This window comes from Aythya marila (genome assembly GCF_965140915.1).
Source record: "Aythya marila genome assembly, chromosome: Z".
NCBI lineage: Eukaryota > Metazoa > Chordata > Aves > Anseriformes > Anatidae > Aythya > Aythya marila.
In genome coordinates, this window is record NC_139080.1 from 74,346,901 (window position 1) to 74,365,609 (window position 18,709).

At 39.9% G+C, this 18,709-nt stretch overlaps 1 protein-coding gene across 1 annotated transcript in view; it reads left to right on the forward strand.

Moving 5' to 3' along the window:
- The window catches only part of LPAR1 (lysophosphatidic acid receptor 1), a 67,452-nt gene that overhangs the window by 15,507 nt on the left and 33,236 nt on the right, over window positions 1–18,709 (forward strand). Inside the window, exon 2 of the mRNA XM_082783377.1 lies at window positions 7,639–7,807. Within this exon, the coding sequence (XP_082639503.1) occupies window positions 7,748–7,807 (60 nt within the window). The 5' untranslated portion in view covers window positions 7,639–7,747. The remainder of the gene's footprint in view (window positions 1–7,638; window positions 7,808–18,709) is intronic.

Below are 18,709 nucleotides of genomic sequence, written 5' to 3' on the forward strand. Positions count from 1 at the left end.
TTATTCGTGTATCTTCCTCCCTTACTCCCTTTCTCACTCCTTTCCTCCCTTTTCAGCCTTTTATTTAGCCGCTTAATTTGTTGCCTGTTGTTAATTTGTTGTATCAGGTTAGAAATGCATCCTTCTTTTCTTTTAATAATTGCTGTGGAAATGTTTGTGCGTAACCAGTGCATTACATCACTGGTACAGATATCCTGAGAGCAGAAATTACCTGGATGGAAATTGATGTTACTGGATTAACTCACTCAGCCTGCAAAAGAGAGTGTTTCATCTCTTAAACTGTGTCTACAAATAACTGGCCTTTAATGCCAAAGTGAATTAACCATTGATTAGTGAAAAGAAATGACTAATTAATTTCTCCACAGAGCCAGGGATTTGATGGAAAAGTGTCCCTGGGTATGGATTAATTTCCAGTTGCAGTCTGGGCAATGTGTGTGCTGCATTCTGGGGATGGGTTGTTATTTATATAAGCATCTTGTAGTCTATGTCTAAAACACAATTTTTGGCTCCCATCTGATGTGATAACATAACAACAGTGCAGAAAACTTTACTATGTTTTCTGTGAGTGTCTTGATTATTATTTTTTTCTGCAGGACTGAACAGGTAGCTTGGTTTCGTGGCATCTTTAGTCTGTGATAGGTCTTTCCACTCAAACTGAAAAAAATTGGCCTTGCGCTTTGGGCTGGATGTAACTTTTGTGCTATGAACTCTTGCTAGTGGAAAAGAGACAATCGTGTATGTTTTACTCTTCATTTTTTGCAGTTTCTGTAAGGTAGGGATTTCTCATCATTGTGCCTGAACTTATCTATATACTAGCAAATTTCATTAAATTCATGTTTCTAGACTGTGAAGTTAGGCTCAGAAATGTCTGACCTTCCTGGCATAGGCTGTCTCCAAGCAGGTGACCATAGTGCCAACACTGCAAATGGAGTGGGCTTTGTGAGGAGGTGTGTTCTCCACCGTGACCATGGAGGCTGGCATTGCATGGGCTGTAACAACAGGTGTAACTCATGCTATTTGATGGCATCAGGTCTAAAGACATGCTTAATAGTTGCAAACTTTTCCTCGTATAACCATATACATAGACATTGTTATGATGCCGTCAGTGCACATGACATCAGAAACAGATAGTTGCCTTCCGTACTTTTATTGACAAAATCATTCCTGACTCCAGCAGTGTAATTTCAGATTCACTGCTACTAAACCAGCTTAACTGGTGCTGTTACTTTATCCTGCCACTTACTGCTATAGTAAAGGATAGTGGATGCAAAGACAGTCTTTATCCTGCTTGCTGGGGAGAGCCAGGCTGGTGTCAACTATGCTGCAGAAACTGTGGAGCAAAACGTGTATTTGAATGCACACAGCATCAGAGAGGTTTGAAAGGTACGGTTAATTTCACACTAGCTTCCAAGATGGTGACAGATCTTTTGAAGGAAGAGAAGGGGAGGTCCCTCTTCTGATACATAAGATACTTGAAGGGGTTTTTGCAAGGAAAGAGACTCTTTGAGTAAGAAAAAAAAAAAAAAAAAAAAAACAGCAAGCTTGTTGCAGTTGTTCAGAAGGATTTAAGGTAAGAACACAGCAATGTGCCACACCATCTACCAGGAAAATTACTTCCTTTTTTGTTTTTATCTTCTGCTTCTTGTACCTAATACTGAATCATAGCTATTAATGTACTGCAGTGTTTTTAATTAGTGAGCAAGCTAGCTCAGGGCACAGAAGGCTATCTTCAATTACAGGCAAAATGCATCCTAAAACAGAGAGGGTGGAAGTGGGAGGAAATACGCATCACAGAGATCATAACCACTGGAATTAATTTAGCTTGTCAGAATGCTTTGACAGGTCATTCAGTGGAGCTTCACGTCTCTTACGCAGATCACTCTGCAAAGGTGTTTGTCGTGGCACACCGTGCGCTGAACTCACTGCGGGATTCAGCAGTCTGGTCCCTGACACAGAAGCAGACAGACTTTTCCTGACATGCCACACGAGGCGTGCCATGTGAAAAGGAGGAGGAAAGTCCTGAGGTGACAGGACAGGGAGCTGGCACACAGCTTTTCCTCCTTTTTTTCTGCCAGTTGAGAAGTAGTGAATGTGTAAAAAAAATGCAGTGCAGTATGCAAAGGTTTGCAGAGACTCAGTGCTTTGGTGAAGTCAGTGCTGACAGCAGACTTTGGAGCATGCTAAAAGAATTTCACGGAGACCAAGAACTCCTTATCTGCATTTCTGTGGTATGAATTGCCCTGTGCCAGTCTGCTGAGACCATCATTTCACGGTTGCTGGTACCTCCGCTCAGTTATGAAATCATATTGGTATATCCTGTGGTTTTTCAGATATTTTTTTTAGTTGTTATTTCTTTGAAGTGTATGTCAAGATAAATTTGAAGAGTTGTTGTGAAACATACTTTTTTTTCTGAATAATTTTAAGCAAGTGAATTGTATTTATGTAAACAAATGTGTACACCTACTGTTCAAGGTCTGAACGTTGTATGCAATGAAGTCTTTCCCTGAAGTAACATAAGGACTCAAAAGAGGTAATATCTTTATGTTAGGAAGGGGCAATGTATGCAATGTGCAAAAGAAAGCCAACATTTTTGCAATAGTTCCTCGCAGTCACTATATTAAAGGAAGAAAGAATAGTAAGTTCTCTTCTCCTTTCTTAGCAGCATGAAATTGAAACTAATTTTCTGCCTTTCATTTGTACTTTATGTGCTAGACAGTGTATCTGTAGTTGTTGTTCTATTAACATGGTGAGGTTACTGAAAAGGAGAGAAACACCTCCATAGTAGGTAACTGAAAAGTCATGTTTGTGTTGTAAAATCTCCCCCCTTTTTCTATTCTTTATTAAAAAAAAAAAAAAAAAAAAAGATTTTTTTAAAAGATTAAAAAAAAAAAAAACTCCCCCCAAAAAAAAGATTTTCTTAAACTAAAAGACAAAAGGTTGGAAGAGTCATATTACTACCAAACCTCCCATCTGTATGAAATGGAGCAATCACAGACTTCATAAGCTAAAATGAGCAATGAAGAAGTATTGAGTGTGCTAATACAAATCCAGACCTCTTGGTGCAAGAGCACTGAGTAAAGTTGTGGGTCATCCTTTTGAGTGCAAAACCCCTGCAGGATGCAGGGAGCAGCATAGAGGTGGGCTATATTATCGCCATCACTCTAACAAGTGGAGAAATGAGGCAGCAGCTAGGCTGAGTCATGGTTACAGCCCTTCCCTGGACCACACTTCCTTGTCTTTATGCCTTGTAAGGCTGCCGTGGCAGGGTCATTCTGTGTCGAACAAGCTCAAGCTTACAAGCAGCAGTTGTCTGGCAAAGGAGGCTGCTGGAGGTGAGTGATGCCAGATGATGGCTCTTGGATGGCAAGGCTTAGGGTGCCATATGAAATGAGGAATGTCTCTGGAGCGACATCTGGAAGTGGAGCCCCTCTCTCAGATCATTTTCTAATTTTCTTGCCTTTCTAAATGTTGTTTGACTGTTGTTGTTCTATTTTCCTTGACAGGCTTATTGGTCCTAGCCATCTGGGGTCAATTAGTACTTAAAATTGTCCTCTTTGTAACTGCAAGTTAGGCTTGTATTAGCTAGAGGTGGCCAGGGAGGGTAGCCTTCTTTGAGCCAAATAGGTTCAAGTTCACACTAAACTAGTATCTTCTAAGTCGTCTAAGCCAGAAACTTGATGTCTGCAGACAAGCAGTGGTACCAAAGGATGCTGTGATAGGAATGCAGAAAACCTAAGCTGAAAAACAACTACAGTGCAGAAAAACTGATATGATCTGACATGGGAGACAAACCCAAATTCTGAAAATCCAGTTTCCTGTCCAGTCCCAGAGCCTTATTCTAGCAGAGGCACTGTGTGTATTTGTGGTCCAGGTGAGATGTGCAATGATTCAGAATTTGTTGCTACCATTGTGTCACTCTAAATCACAGATATGTATGTGCTATACTATATAATTGTGTGTGCAGGGGGAGGTGTGGGGCGTGTTCGTTTTTTCTGTTATTGTAATGTGTGTTTTAGAAGTGGTTCCATCAAGACTACGTTTCTGTGATGCATGATTGCATTTCTCCTAAGTACTCAAAGTAATGCCAAAACTGCATTGTTCCTCTTTTCTGTGGTCTTGGACAGCTGGTCCAGAAATTATGATGCTTAATCATGATGTGTTTCAGAGCAGCATTTAATTTGGTGAGAGTGCACTCCCAGTCTTCATGTTAGACACCTGCCACTCTGTCAAGTGCCAGCTGATTTATCTCAGTTACCTGAAAACACAGTGTGTTACCATAAATGACTTTCCAAGTGTTGTCGTTTATGGTGAAGTTTCATTTTCTGAAGATGAATCATTTTTTCAGAGGAAAAAGAAAGTCTATAATCTTCATTTTACTGATTTTAAATATGGATCCAATGTCTTTTCCCATGTTTCTTTTGGTAGTTCTGTAGATGGACTCGGTAGGGATGCAACTTATACCAAGAGAAGACTCCATGGAGTGGTGTTCACATGTGGCACCTGCAATTACTGTGTTTGGGAGTGATATGTGGGAATCTGTTTGCAGATTTGGAGACTTTTATTCAGTATATTGTAGGCATTAGGTCATCAAATATCATAAGGGGCCACTCCTGTGCTTTTGTGTAGCAGGCTTCCTGTTTAATAGAGATTACATTTTCTGCCGTAATGCCCCATAGTGAAATTCATTATGAGATCCTATTGCTTTTATTTGTAGTTCTTGAAAACCTCAAGGCTCCACCCTGAACTCACACGGGTATTGAGTTAGGTGCCACCTTTGTTTGCCTGAAAGAAGGCAGCCTGTTTTTGCACCTCACTGAAAGCTCTATCCCCTCGGCATTTTGTTACTGCTGAAGGAGACAGGGTGGGGTGGGAGCAGGGGGGAGAGCCCTTTTGTACAGCCCAACTCTCTTACAGCTCGGCTGATTTTTGGAGCGTAACCATTTGGCAGAAAATCGTCATCACCACTCGGGTTGTGCTCAGGATGTTGAATAGCTCTGATACGGCACAAAAACAGCAGTGGCCCCATCTTGTGCATCCCTGTCCCTTTCCATCTGTGCACTCCTACCCATGTATTCCTACCCATGCATGACTTCTGTTCGGTGGGCAGAGCCTCAGGTGCCTTAGTCCTGGAATTTCAGCCAGAGAAGCAGCAGGGTAGTGCTTTAGTGGCATGTATGGCATCCAAGATATCATGGGTGAATCCTATGGTGGTTGTTTTTTTTAAGTCTTTTGCATCCTGCTTTTTTAAAATTTATTTTTATTGCACCAGTTGGAGACACCTTTTGCCATGCAAGGTGTATACAGAAGCACCCTCCTTCTCCCTGCACAGATTGAGGGATTGGTGCAGCACAAGCAATGAAAATGTGGGGAGGTGCAGAAGGGGAAAGAATAAATGTTCATATGCCTAGGTGTTTTATTTACCAATCCTGTTGGTTCTGTTTATTGGAGAGATGGTGAAAAATAACTACAGAAATATTGTCTCATCTGTGTTAAAGTACTCATTGCCTGCTACAAGATTAGGCTTATTCTGTCCTTGGTGTACTACCAGAAGTACATAGAGCTAGAAAAAGGGTGAAAAGATTCACGACTTTTTTTTTTTCTTTTGTCAGTTTTTCTCTTCTGGTGTGTAATGATCTCTAGTAAAAAAATAAATAAATAAATAAATCATAATTTTCTCTTTTCTATATGTGGCAAACAGGATTCTGAGCATACATCTAGTTTTGGTCTAAAATAGTCCTCCCTAAAGTCTGCTTCATCTGTAATATATTTCTTCTCTTCACTATGCAACAGCAGCAACATTTCAGGAGTAAGAGAGTAGAATAAATTTCAACAGAAACTAACAATGAGCTGCTGTAAGGTAGGTTCAGTGTTGTTGCTGTACTTCAGCATGTTTGGAGAATGACAGAAACTAAGGTCTGGTAAGATGTTATTTAAGTTACATTTGTGACAGCTCACAAGACAATGAAAATATCTGCCAGTTGAGGATCTTGAGGCTCTTGATGGAATTTTACTGAAAGTCATAGTCTTGGTCAAATAGCAAATCTTCTCTGAATCAGGAAAGCAGTAGTTTCAAGTTGACAGTATGTTAATGTTTCTTTCATCTGTCATGCACAGTGGAAAAATTAGTGAATTTCAGAAAATAGACTGAAGTTTGTTTTGAAAGGGAAATAGGAAGCCTGAAGGATCTGCAGCTTGGCTCTTTGATTTCCAATGAATGTTTTCTTGGAGGAATGCTAACTCTCCATTTTCTGTCCTCTACATGAGCATAGTAGTAAAACTTTGGAGCAAGGAGTGGAAAGAATGAAAGGTTACTAGCAAGAAATTAATAGGAAAGAATAGGGGTCACTGGAAAGCTATATAAAGATGGAAAAAATGATCCTAGAGCTTGGAAGATGAGCCAGTCAGCTACACGTGACGTAAGGCAGGCTGGGGTGTGCTGAAATGTGGAGCTGGCATTTAAAGATGATGCTTCATAAGAAGGAGGAATAATTTCCACAGTGGTGTGCGAAGGCTGAGTTTAAACGAACAGAACACACACACAGACAGAGACACACAAAAAGAAAAAAAATGACTCAGAAAACCATGTGGAGTGCAACTTAGCTATCCTTTCTTGGCTGGGTAAGTAAGGGCTGGCTTTGAAAAAGGGAACCGAAGGCTGGGAGCGGTGGTAGTGTTGTCTGTGTGCTTGCACCATGGTCTCTGTTTGAGAAATACTGGTTAGGTAAGGGATCATTTCTAGTGTATTTGTTGGATGCTGAATACAATTTGTGGGAGAGGTTTTCCACCGTGACTTATAGAGTAGGAAGTGGTAGATACTGTGAGCAATAGGATTTTGTCCAAAATCCCTTCTGTGGTAGCTATTTTGTGGGACATGTTATATATGTCTGGCCTGATTGTGGAAAATAAATTAATAACTCTAGTGGCATCAGTCTGGAATTTTTAAACGGACTTGATTTCTTGGCTGTTTACAGTTTTCTACCCATTTGTTTGCTTTTCTTTGCACATGAGAATAGAAGCATATGCTGAAGGTGGTCAAATCTTGATAATCATGATAGTTAGAGAAATAGCTCCATTTTGTTGTATCATCTGATCAGCAGTTCAGTATGTTCACCTACTGTATGCATCTGGAAAAAAAAAAAAAAAAAAAAAGGTTAAAGCACATATAGGATAACGTAAATTCATTACAATCTCCATGTTATTTTTGTTAACAGAGAAGAAAAGTAGTGTGCTCACTAAAATGTAAAACAACACCAGTTGAAAAAATAAATGTATCCTAAATTCCAGCAAGTAGTTGTATGCATACTCTTCTGTGAGGTTTCTCTGTTGTTTCTTTCACTGGGGAAAAAAATGTTAACACAATTCTAGCACTCTGCAAGTGACCATCTTTATTTGGAAATGTCTGCATGGCCTTCTTGCAGTATTCAGTTTCTGTGAATTCCATTTTGTGTGGCTGAGTGAATAGTTTTGCTGTTCTGTACCACATTACACGGTGCCCTTTGAAACTTCTCCTGCAAGTCCATTGTAAGCGGGTTGGGTGGTGCAAACTGCCAGGCTAGTTTTGCAGCAGCTGAGGGGCTCATGTGTTGACTGCACACCCAGTTTTCTTGTTATTCTCAACGTTTTTTTCCTTCCTGCCAGGAACAAATGCCAGCATGACTAGGATCTGAGGAAGCATCTCCGTATTCCTACCAAAAGTTCACGGGTGCAGAGGAGGGGTGCAAGGACAACAGGGACATTTTGAGCTAAAATGGATATCCCCACCGACTTGGTGCCGTCCTCCATGATGTCGCAACCTGAAGTGATTGAGGTGAGGAGATCGCAGTGAAACTCTTACATCTGAACTGACTGAACTTCTTTATTTCTTCATCAAATCCTAGGTTTTTTCCAGTCTCAATTCTGAGTCATCGAGGGAATTTTCCCTGAAACACTGTATTGAAAACACTCATCATTTGCTAAGAATGTTGTTATACTTTGAGGCATTACATTGCTGTGTTATAATACTATTTGTAGAAGAAAATATATAGCATATTATGATCTTTATTGTTTCTACGTAGGTGGTCCCTGCAGTATGGTTTGATTTTACTGTGCATAATGAATACAAAGAAGAAGGTCGTGTTGGGGTTCAGTTGGAATAGTGCTACAGAAAATTTCAGGTTCAGTGCTCATATCAGGAAAGCTAAGGTTTTAAGCCAAAAGCAGCAATAAAATTAATCATATACTTACAATTACTAACACACTAACCTTCCTTTCATGAATCAAAGTGTGTGTTTAAGCCTCAATATTTATAAATACCTAAGCGATTTCTTCTGCTCCATGTACTGAACGCCAAGTACTTGTGCCTGCTGGGGAAGTAAATATTACAAACAGAAAAGGAGATGTTAGTACCAGTCAAGATTTCATCTCGGAAAGTATTTTCAAAATCCCGTTGACTTCACTGAGACCCAAGAGTCTGTTACAAGTTAAAGCTTTTAAGGGTATGTACATTAATGAACATTGTACTACCGTTGATTAAGGTAGATGACACTGCCAGAAAATTGGAGATCTGAAGGTTTTTTCATTTGTTTGCTTTGTTTTGTCTTTTTTGTTGTGTTTGTTTGTTTGTTTGTTTGTTTCTCTTTGCCAAAAATCGTTTGGCTCAGGAGAACTGCAGCTCTTACCAAAGAGCACAGAGCAGAACCCAAAATCTGTTTGCAGGAAACTTCTTTGTGCTCCTTTTCCTCCTGGTTTCAAATGGAGGTAGATTTTGTGCCTTCACAGCAGGTCAGGACACCTAGCAGAGATTATGTTTGCCTGTGTCCTGGGGTGCAAGGCTGCTGATGGACTCTTCTCCCTTTCTGGAGAAAAGCTTCCCCAGGCCATCTCCTTGGTGCTCTGAAAGACACTTGCACCACTGTCTCTGTGGGTTCCTGCTTTGAAGAAAGGCTTCTTTGTGTATGAGAAATGTGTGTAACTGTTTAGGGATAACTGTTCAGGATAAATGTTTTCTTGAAGGAAAAATACGGTCAGCTGTGGTGCAAGAATGAGTGGGAGAAAAGATACCACTTGTAAAGGACCTGATGTGAAAATGGCTTTCTAATACGCATGGTCACTGTTCTGTTGTATTTACAATAAATGCACCCTTTCTCATAGTTTGCAAGGAGTTTCTGCTGAGTAAATCTTGCATGGGACTTGGATCACTAGACCAAAGACTAGAGAAAAGCAGATGATATCAGTCATTGACTGGTAACACAGATGGCTCTTCCTCCCTGTCTGGGCTTCAGAGGCTGTGCTTCCATTAGGTTTGATTTGGGAACAGAAAAGAAATGGCAACAGAAAACAAAGAAAAGACTGATATCTCAGTGTGGGTTGCAAAATATCATTCTCTCAACCTCATGTCGTAAAAACAGACTCCTATTTCACAGATGATATCCACATGGGCAGGCTTTTGTGCATGCATGAATTCCCCACAGATTTCAGTAAACCATCCTGGATGCTATGGTTGATACAGGGCTTCAGTGTTATGTAGGGGAGTCATGGCTCCAAAGAACCAGCCTGGAATTTGTCTTTCTGATGGTAAGGAACGTCTCTTTAACAGAAAAGGAGGCAGTGAAATGTATCTAAAGAGGATGATCACTAAGTGCAAGTACTGCAGTACAGCAGTTTCACAGGGAAGGGGCTTGCCTTTAGCATTTGTGTTCACATTACAATGAATGTTGGTTATAGTTTAGAAAAATGTATTAATTACAATACAGTTCTTTTCTACAGCACATTATTTTGCCTTTAAAACTGAGCAGATACCACAGTGTGCTGCAGAAGACATTTTGAGACTAATGTTTAAAGGATATTTAAAAAAGCCTTGGAAGTAGTTTTGCATGCTTTCTGCATGAGCTAGATGACATCACATTAAAAAAAAAAGTTTCACTATTTTTTTTTTATTTTTTTTTTAAGCATTATCAGGACAGTTGTTTTCCTTTCATTTGGTCAGTGTAGTATTAGAAATAAGTATTATCTATTTTATATACCTGTGCATTTATATGTGTGTATGTATATAGATCTCAGTAACAAATATTATTCTGTCTGTCATCAGCCCTTTAACTGCATAGGGACAAGCAGAGACCTCAGCAGTACATTTTCGCAGCCTGAAGTCCAGTCCTTGCTTAGGTTTGATCCTACAGATGCTTGTGGTGGCACCACACTGGGGAATTTTCTGCTAATTTAATTGTGATTGGTATTTTTCCTGAGATTCATTTTCTGAGTCAGGTAACAAAAAGATTTCTGAAAGTAGCTTCTTGGTACAAGGTGTGGCATTGCTATTACTTCTTTAAGTATTGGTAGTGTGTCAACATAGGAAAAGGTTCAGATGCATCTCTACAAGTTTCTACTGAAGCAAAGCTGTTTTCCACAGTAGTGTCTCTTGATATCCTCCCTACATGCTGATCTCTGAAAAGCTCTGCTCCAACCTTCTTTGCCCCTCCAGCATCCTGTTACCACAGATGACGACTGGGGAATAGACTTAAGGCATCTCAGTGAAGTTTAAATGTGAAGGATAAGTAAAGTTTCAGGGTCATTTGATTATCCATAGCTGGAATCTGGAATAGGAAGTGGTTCAGTGACAACACTCCCAATGTACCAAAGAAGTCAATTAAAAGAAAAGTTGCCAGAACATGCCTTGAATTTTTTAGCTATGGGGTTTTATTGTAAGGCTGAATCTATTCATTTCAAATTAGACAAGCCATACTGTTCCTAAAGAGAGAGAAACAACAAAATAACAAAACTTTTTTCATTATTTTTAAGGTTCTCTATGTTTTTTGGCAGATGTGACAACTTCATGTTTCAGCAAAAAGATAACAGAAACCTGATTAGTCTGATAATGCAGTAAAGTAGAAAGTTAAAGCAGTCTGTAGGAAACATTTAGCATCCCAGAGGGCTTTCTTTTTAGCAAAGAGGAAGCGTAATAAGTAGTGATCTAAACAGAGCAATTTACTCTATGGAGTGATTAGTATCTTCTCTTCTTGTGAATGGCATGAGATGAACTCTTCTGTAAAAGCTTTGAAGAAGAAATTGTGTGAGCTCTACTTGCTTAATGAGCTAGGGACTTCCAACAGTGCTTCAGAAATGTTTAAAACAAGAAAACAACAAAAATTCATCATTCTCTCTTTGCTTTTGCCAGCAGTGGATCCTACCAGCCAAATACTAGAAGTAAATGAATACATTTAAATAACCGCCTTGCAGCGGTTCCAGAGAGAAAACCGGAGCATTTCCCACTATAGTGGCCTTTCATGGCTGTGTGGTTACCAGAGCCAAAAACCACTTCTTCCACTTAGTGCCATTGAATACTTCTTTATTTTCCCTTCCCTTTGTTCAAATTAGAGTGGGAGAGATTTAAGCTATCTATCCTTGGCACAGAATGGTTGTGTTTGGTATCTTTTCCCTCTTTTCAATGATGCTGGAGAACCCCTTTCCCCAGTAAAACCCAACATTTTACATCTTGGATTTGCTGCTCAAACTTCTGTAGCTGGCAAAGGCACTGAATTTTTCTTCCTTTCTAAGTGAGTAAACAGAGTACCCTCTGTATTAAAACTGACCTCTTGGGGTGATAAAGTAAATGAGGGGAAAAAAAAAAAAAAAAAAAGCGGTTTGTGATTAGGGGTGTAACTACCCAGGTACAGACACCACAGTGGAAACTAAACTACCAGTGTGCCTTTTTTTTTTTTTTTTAATGATAATAGATGAAATTATCAGGTGTTCAAAATATACTTTCTATTTGTTCAAAACTGACTGGCATTGCCTTATAAGCAGCTGTTTAGTACTGTACAGACAACCTAATGACAAGGAACCCTATCGTTGTTGTCAGAACCCTTAGAGAGAAAGATTTTTCTGTATTCTGTTAATACATTTCACAAAAGAGTGCATCAAATCAAACAAAACCAAAACTATCTGACGTATATTTCAAGAAAAAGATGTATTTGCAGTGGTAAACACAGGTCAGCCTTCTTTCCATTTTGAAATCTTAGTTTCCAGCCCACCATTAAATGTGCTCTGCTCATTAACATAATTTTGAATAGGCATTTGCTTGAAGGCTCAACTCTCCCAAGTGCTTGCTTTGCTGGTTTGCTCTGTGAGGAGTGATGAAAGGTGTGCCCTGGAAATGGAAGTAGCCCCAATAGCCTGCAGCATTTTTTCAGCATAAAAGACCAGTCTTTCAGCTGCTGGAGCCAAGAACTAATCCCCAGCTTGGCTCACAGAGCAACAAACTGGGCCTGAAGGATGCTTGTTGCATTTCTTTATGCATGGAAACGCACTTGGGAGTTTTGAGGTGTGGGTTTTGTGGAGGCTTGTTTTGGTTGGTTGGTTGTGTTTTTTGTTTGTTTGTTTGTTTTATGTTTTCTTTTGTTCTGATGTTTGTTGTTTTTTTGTCAATGGTTGTTTGTTGTTATGTTCTTTTTTTTTTTCTTTTTTTTTTTTTTTTGGCACCCCTGGTTTCTTCCAGTGTGAAGGCTTGTAAAGCAACACAAAGAGGGGACTGTGTGCAGTATCACCCTCAAAAAAGCTCTTCCCAGGGCTGGGTAGGGCTGTCCTGAGCTGCACTCAACCTGCAGAGCAGCCTGCAGGAACATGAGAGCAGGTTGGATACCTGCCACGGTGTTCAGGTGGAGGGCAAGGGTAAGGCCAGGAGGGTAGGGCAGGCAGGCCTATGGGGAGTGAGCCAGGTGGCTTATTGAAGAAGCTAGGTCTGTACCATGACAAAGACATTTTTTGAAGGTGTGAGAGGCAGCATATTCTGGTAACCTGATGGAATATAAACAACTTCTTGCATTTCTTATAGTGCCAGGAGGTGTTGAGCCTATACCAGGCCTTGTCTGAGATCCCTCTGCAAGGAGGAAGAGGCAGCTGGGAGCCCAGCTTGTCATGAAAGCTCCTCCAGAAGAAAATGAAGCTCAAAGAGTTTTGCAAAAACCCATTATGTAGTCTGTATGGGATATTCAGTCTCAGCAACCCAGAAGATATGCCCAGTCATGCCTCTCATAGTTGCAAAGTGAATTAATACATTTTTGCAATACTTAGACGTTGCAGTGGTGGCTCTTTTGAGAGGAGTTTGGAAGGCAGTGTTGGGGCAGCAAAGAAGTTGACTGGTATCAGAACAAGTCTTGGGTAATCAAAGAGCTAAAGCCAGCCTTGCAGTGGAAGGGGGAATATGACAACGTGAAATTATACCTTGATCCAGGTGGTCTTTGTTTCCTACTGTATTGGAAAATGTTAATCAGAACATGCAGGTAGAACTTGTGAGGGATGCAGCTCATTTGAAAGTGAAGGGGCTGTGGAAAAGAAGCAATGATAAAAAAAAAAATAAAAAAAGTCTGAATTATTTGGTAGGCTGTTGTATGGATGTCTTCAGTCTGTCTTCCACTGGGTATTTTTTTACAGTCCTCCTACCTTTTGATTTTCTAAATCTCCTTAGGCAGAATTCTGCAGTGAAAGATATTTTGTTTGCATGTGCATGCTTCTTTCCTGTAGCAGTAGAAAATGCAAGAGTGTGGAACCAGACAGTTAGCTACCTGGAGACCTGCTGGACCAGCTTGGTGTGCTCCTGACCATTACTGCTCTTCACCAGTGAGAATTCAGTCTGTGCGTTGCATGATCCCTGATTTATCTATCCTGAAAAGTTGTAGGGTTGCATCTAGGTATTTGAGACCTACTATTTATGTTCCAGAAGAAAAGCATTTTTATCCTTTGCTGGACTTCCTGCTCTTGCCCGTTCTGTTTTTTTAGCCCATGGAAGCTATTTTTGAACTTGCTTTTGTAGTAATGGACAGTGAATAAGCACTAAGGAAGGTCAACACCCTCTTTGGTTTTATAGTCAATCTGTGGAGGTTGTAATCATAGCTTCCAACAGGATCTGTGTCACTTGTGAATTATACCTTCCAGCAGTCAAACTGCTTCTTTTTCCAGTGTTGCTGGTGGTTGGGTCTCTTTGGTACCCTGAGGGTCTAGATGTGTTAGGTTACTCTTTTTAAGTATAAACTCTTGGATAACTAAGGGCTTCTCAGTTTGATTTTTGCTAGCTTGGACATTTGTTAGGTCTGAAACTCAGCAACATAGTCTACTACAAAAGCATTCTTAAGATGTTGCCACAAGGTCTATAATAAGTAATTCTTTTCTTTATCTTGTCATAGCTGAATTAAAGGAATCCCCTTGCAAAGGGATTAATTTCTCCCCTCTTTTCAGCTGTGAAAACTGAAAAATTATTCTAGTGAAATTGAGATGGCTTACTAAATCTAACATGCATGTTTTTATTTAAATCTGTCAAACAGTTACTTTGGACAGTTCTGGAAGATGCAGTTCTGCAAAGGGTATGTGAAAAGCTGTTGGATCTTGGTGATAGCATTTTATACTTTTGTTTTACAGGCCTAAATAATTGCATAAGGTATAGTAGATACAAGACTTGATGAATCAGCACCCTTGTCTGAACACTTTCTTGATTTTGGACTTAACATTTCGGGTAAATGACACCTATCAACTTCTATTTTTACAGTAAAACACACCATCCTTTCCCCTTTGTTTTTGAACCTCTTATTTCCTTTGCATCCCATAGTCTGAACAATAGTTTTTGCTTTTCATTAGATAGTGGAGATTTTTTGGTTGCAAATTAGATTTTTTTTTTCTCATCTGTTACAACTTTACTTCTATAAAGACCATGAGTTTGCAATTGTGGCTTGAGAAATTATTTACATATTGAATCAATTATTCCTATACTTACTCTCTTATGCTTATTTTAAAGATATTCTTAATTGATACCCTTTTTGAGGATTTTGAAATTGGCAGTTTCCCCAAGTTTTTCAGCTCTAGCCTTCCTGGTATGTTGGTAAATTTCAGAGTACTTAGCTAAATTCAAAGCAGTGCTATTGCTTTTCCATTCACTGCTGTACTAAATGTAGAGCTGTAAGCCACCTACTGCAGTTTTGGAGTCCTAACCTACTGTTTCCAATTCTGACTTTCCTCTGAAATATTTTCTGGACTTCCGGATAGCACTGAGAATGATAAATATTATTTTTGGGATCCAAGGGTAGCTACCTAAGAATTAAAATCTCATCCTGTATAGGATGAGTCTCCTCTGAGTCTCGCAAACTTCAAGGAGACTGCATGCAAGTTGAATGACTTCTGTAAATTTGAGGTCTCTGGCTTCTACTTGGCATTTTGTTGCATGCAGAGTTGTCATCTTTCCCAGGCTTCCTTGCCAAATAAATGGATTTTCATCTCCCCTTCGTGTTCTGGGTAAGAAAACAGCAGCATGTCAAGGTTAATTCAGTAAAGGAGAAAAGGAGAGAAACAGACTGTGTTTGGAGGGCCTAGGGTTAAAATACTTTTAAAACGTTTTCTTGGATATGGAAACATTTTTGTGGCTTCCAAGTTTTAAAGGTTCTGTAAAAGTCAGACCTTAGTATGCTAAGACTGTTCATCTCTATTTCTCCCAGCAAGGAATAAATGCACACATGTCTTGGTGGGGGGTCTTTTGATGTGTTTTTTGGGGGGAGGTGGGAGGCTAGGTGAACTAAGGAATTCTGCAAATTCTCAGATTGCAGTGGGGTTTATATACTGATCATTTGCCATTCATGCACTGAGGTGGTAGGATCCTGAGCTCCCCTCTTACCTTACTGCTCCAGGCACCCACTGCCTTCTCATCTCCAGTCCTTTTCCTAAGAGGAGAAGGCAGTAATGAGCAGCTCACCCAAGAATAACCCCATGGGCAAGACCTCTCCATGCCTTGGCCCAATTCCTCACCCCACTCTTTCAGCCATGCTGGAGGGGCTAGGGCAGCAGCAGGATGAATCAAGCACTAATCACTGGAGAGAAAGTTGCTCTTCGTCCCAGCCTCCCCATTGCCACCCCAGTGGCATGGTCCTATACCACCACGGAAGAGGAGCTGAGGGGACACGTGTAGCAGAGCGTGGCTGGAGAGGCCAATGCCAAGGTGCCATTCTCACTGCAGGATGAAAAGGTGTTGGCTGTAAAACCAGAGTGAGTTTTCTTTATGAAGTCCTGGTGCCGCATTTCCCAGTCTGTGTGCACTGGGTTGGGGTTGTGCCTATGTCTCAAGTTTTTGAGGATTTCAACCCCATATACTCAGGATTTTCGTGTTCTTTGGCTTGGATATTAAATCAACCTCACATGGTTAGAGGAGGCTTTGATTTCAACCTGCTATTATTCCATTTTCCTTTATCTGTCTTGTTGGTTTGTAATTCAGATGTTTTTTTTCTGTGCAGACGTGTTCTGGAGATTTAGTTAGCATGGGTAATTTGTGGCTCAGTTTGTTTTAAACTTCTGTTGAGATACACAAAATGGATGAGGTAAATCTCAGGGCACTGCACATCTGGCTCACCCATGCAATGAAACACACTGAGTGAAACTTCAGGAAATTAAAATATAAACTTCCCTGCCCCTTTTCCTGCAGGGGCAGGAGAGGGGCTGGGTCTGCCTACTTGTGTGTGTCATTATGGTATGTTAACACTTTCAGTTCTCGGAGGTACATTTTATTTCCCTCTTGCTAAAGCCTTTGCAGCCAGACAAAAGTGTCATGGGTAAATGTGGTGCCTTGGGATCTCTGTATGTTCGTGACCCATGAGGTCAAAATCTTCCCGTGGATATCTGCTGGCATCCGAGAAAGTCCATCATCTGGAAGTCCCCTATTTGAACTTTTGTTAGTGACCTGTTCCTTATTACTGTCACTAATGGGCCCATTTATTGTGGTGTCTGAAAACTCCAGTGGTGAACACGAATCAGTTCCCAATTTAACTCTCAAGAGCAAACACCTGCATGACCGAGGCCCTGGAAAACTCTTCATTCCCCTAGGAATGAAAAGATTGCTGTTAAAGGAGGATTCCAGGTTTTGGATTAGCATGCCCTGAGCACAAAACTTCTCTCAAAATCCTTTACATGACCGGAGTCTTTTGTTCTGTATTCAAAAGAAAAGAAACTAGTAAGCCTCATTCTGTTCATCTGGGATTATTCAGGTGCTGCCCTGTTTTCAAACTTAACAAGTCTGGCTCTGTAGCACTTAGCATATTCTTATGTGTGTTGCACACATTCAGCCCTGGCTTGTCACTTTGTGAATGAGACAAATGCAATGCACTTTGTGCATATTACAATGAGCCTTGTGTTATCCTACCTTGTCTCAGGTTTCGTATGAGGAGCATGGGGAGAATATTACTAAATGAGAGGAATATTTCACGTTCTAACCCCGAATGCAAAACAAAGTCAACACAAGGGAAAAAGGAAAGCAACATCTACCACATTTTCTATTTCTGAAATTAAAATATATGTTCTGCCATGTGTAGTTTGTGTCTCACTGCAGGAACAACAGGGGAGCAAAAGTTGTTAAGTATGGGCAGCAGTCATCTACAAGGAACATTTAGATCAGTGAATACATGGGAAAAGATAGAATTTATTCAGGATCACAAACCAGATTTTGGAGTCTTGAATTCCTGTGTAACTGAGGCTGTGTCCAGATATAGAGGGCAAAAAACAGGGCGTTCACATAATTAATGCAGATGTTGGCAAGCTTTTATAAGGTCCGCTAATTCATTCCTACGACTTCCTCCCTCCCTCAAGGCTTCTTATAGTTGACCTGTTATTACCACACAATATTTAAGCAAAGAATTAAAGCCAGATGCCTTGTAGCTAGGTCTCCCTTTGTTAAGTATCCCTTGTAAATCAGTTTTTCTGGGCAGTGGAAAGATCGTACATGAGAACTTCTTTAAATTCTTAAATAATTAAGACTGAAAGGTTTCTAACCTAGAGTTGATGTATCCTAGAGGAACAATAAAAGTTTTATAGTAAGTATGCTGAGAAATAGTATTTACTCTGGCTTTTTATTATCCTGGGTCTGCAAATGTTTCTGATAAATGTTTAGGTTAGAGGTAAAATAATTTTTAGAAAAACCTTTTATCTTTTTTCTTTAACACAAATCTAGCTATCATGTGGCAGATTTGGGATACAGGTGGGAAGTTTTGCACATTGCTTTATTGGAACTAGGCTAGTTGTGACGACAAAGACATGCAAATTAAAACAAACAAATAGCTCTGAGTAGTAATTCTAAGGCAATCTTTATCAGATACTATTTTAACTTGTGTCCAATTACTATTTCTGTTTCCTAGTTGTGTACATTTTTGGTTTCAAAGTGAAGGTTATGTTAGCTGTAGCATTTCCTGAGAATGGCTGGAGCTGTCCAAAACATGTTGTTTTTTTGGTTTGCATGTTTAAATGGGAAGAAATTCTTATCTTTTAATATTGTTGATCTGTTCCTCATTCCAGATTATTACCTGCTTTCTTGCTAAAACTGCTTCTCTTTCTGTGTGTAAGGAAAAAAAAAAAAAAAAAAAGTAATAAAAAAATCAGTCATTAGAGTTTCACAGCCATAAAACTAGAGACAGGTCTCCTGAGCCTCTTCAAACAGAGACTTTTCTGACATGAACTTCTTGTTGGTTTTCTTTTTATTATTATTTTTTTTAAGTCCTTTATGATAAGCCATGCTAAACAAGGAACCAGTATGCTACTCAAAAGAGTTTCTTTTTCTGAGGCTTGCCTTTTGGGAATTACACCTTCAGTAATTGATTATAACTTAGGAAGGAAACTTATTAAGCATTTTCTTGTTGGCCAGTGTTTTTACACAAAGCTGTTACATTCTGGTGGGGTACAGGGCTTGCTTGCTGCACCTATAGCTGTGCTCAGCTGG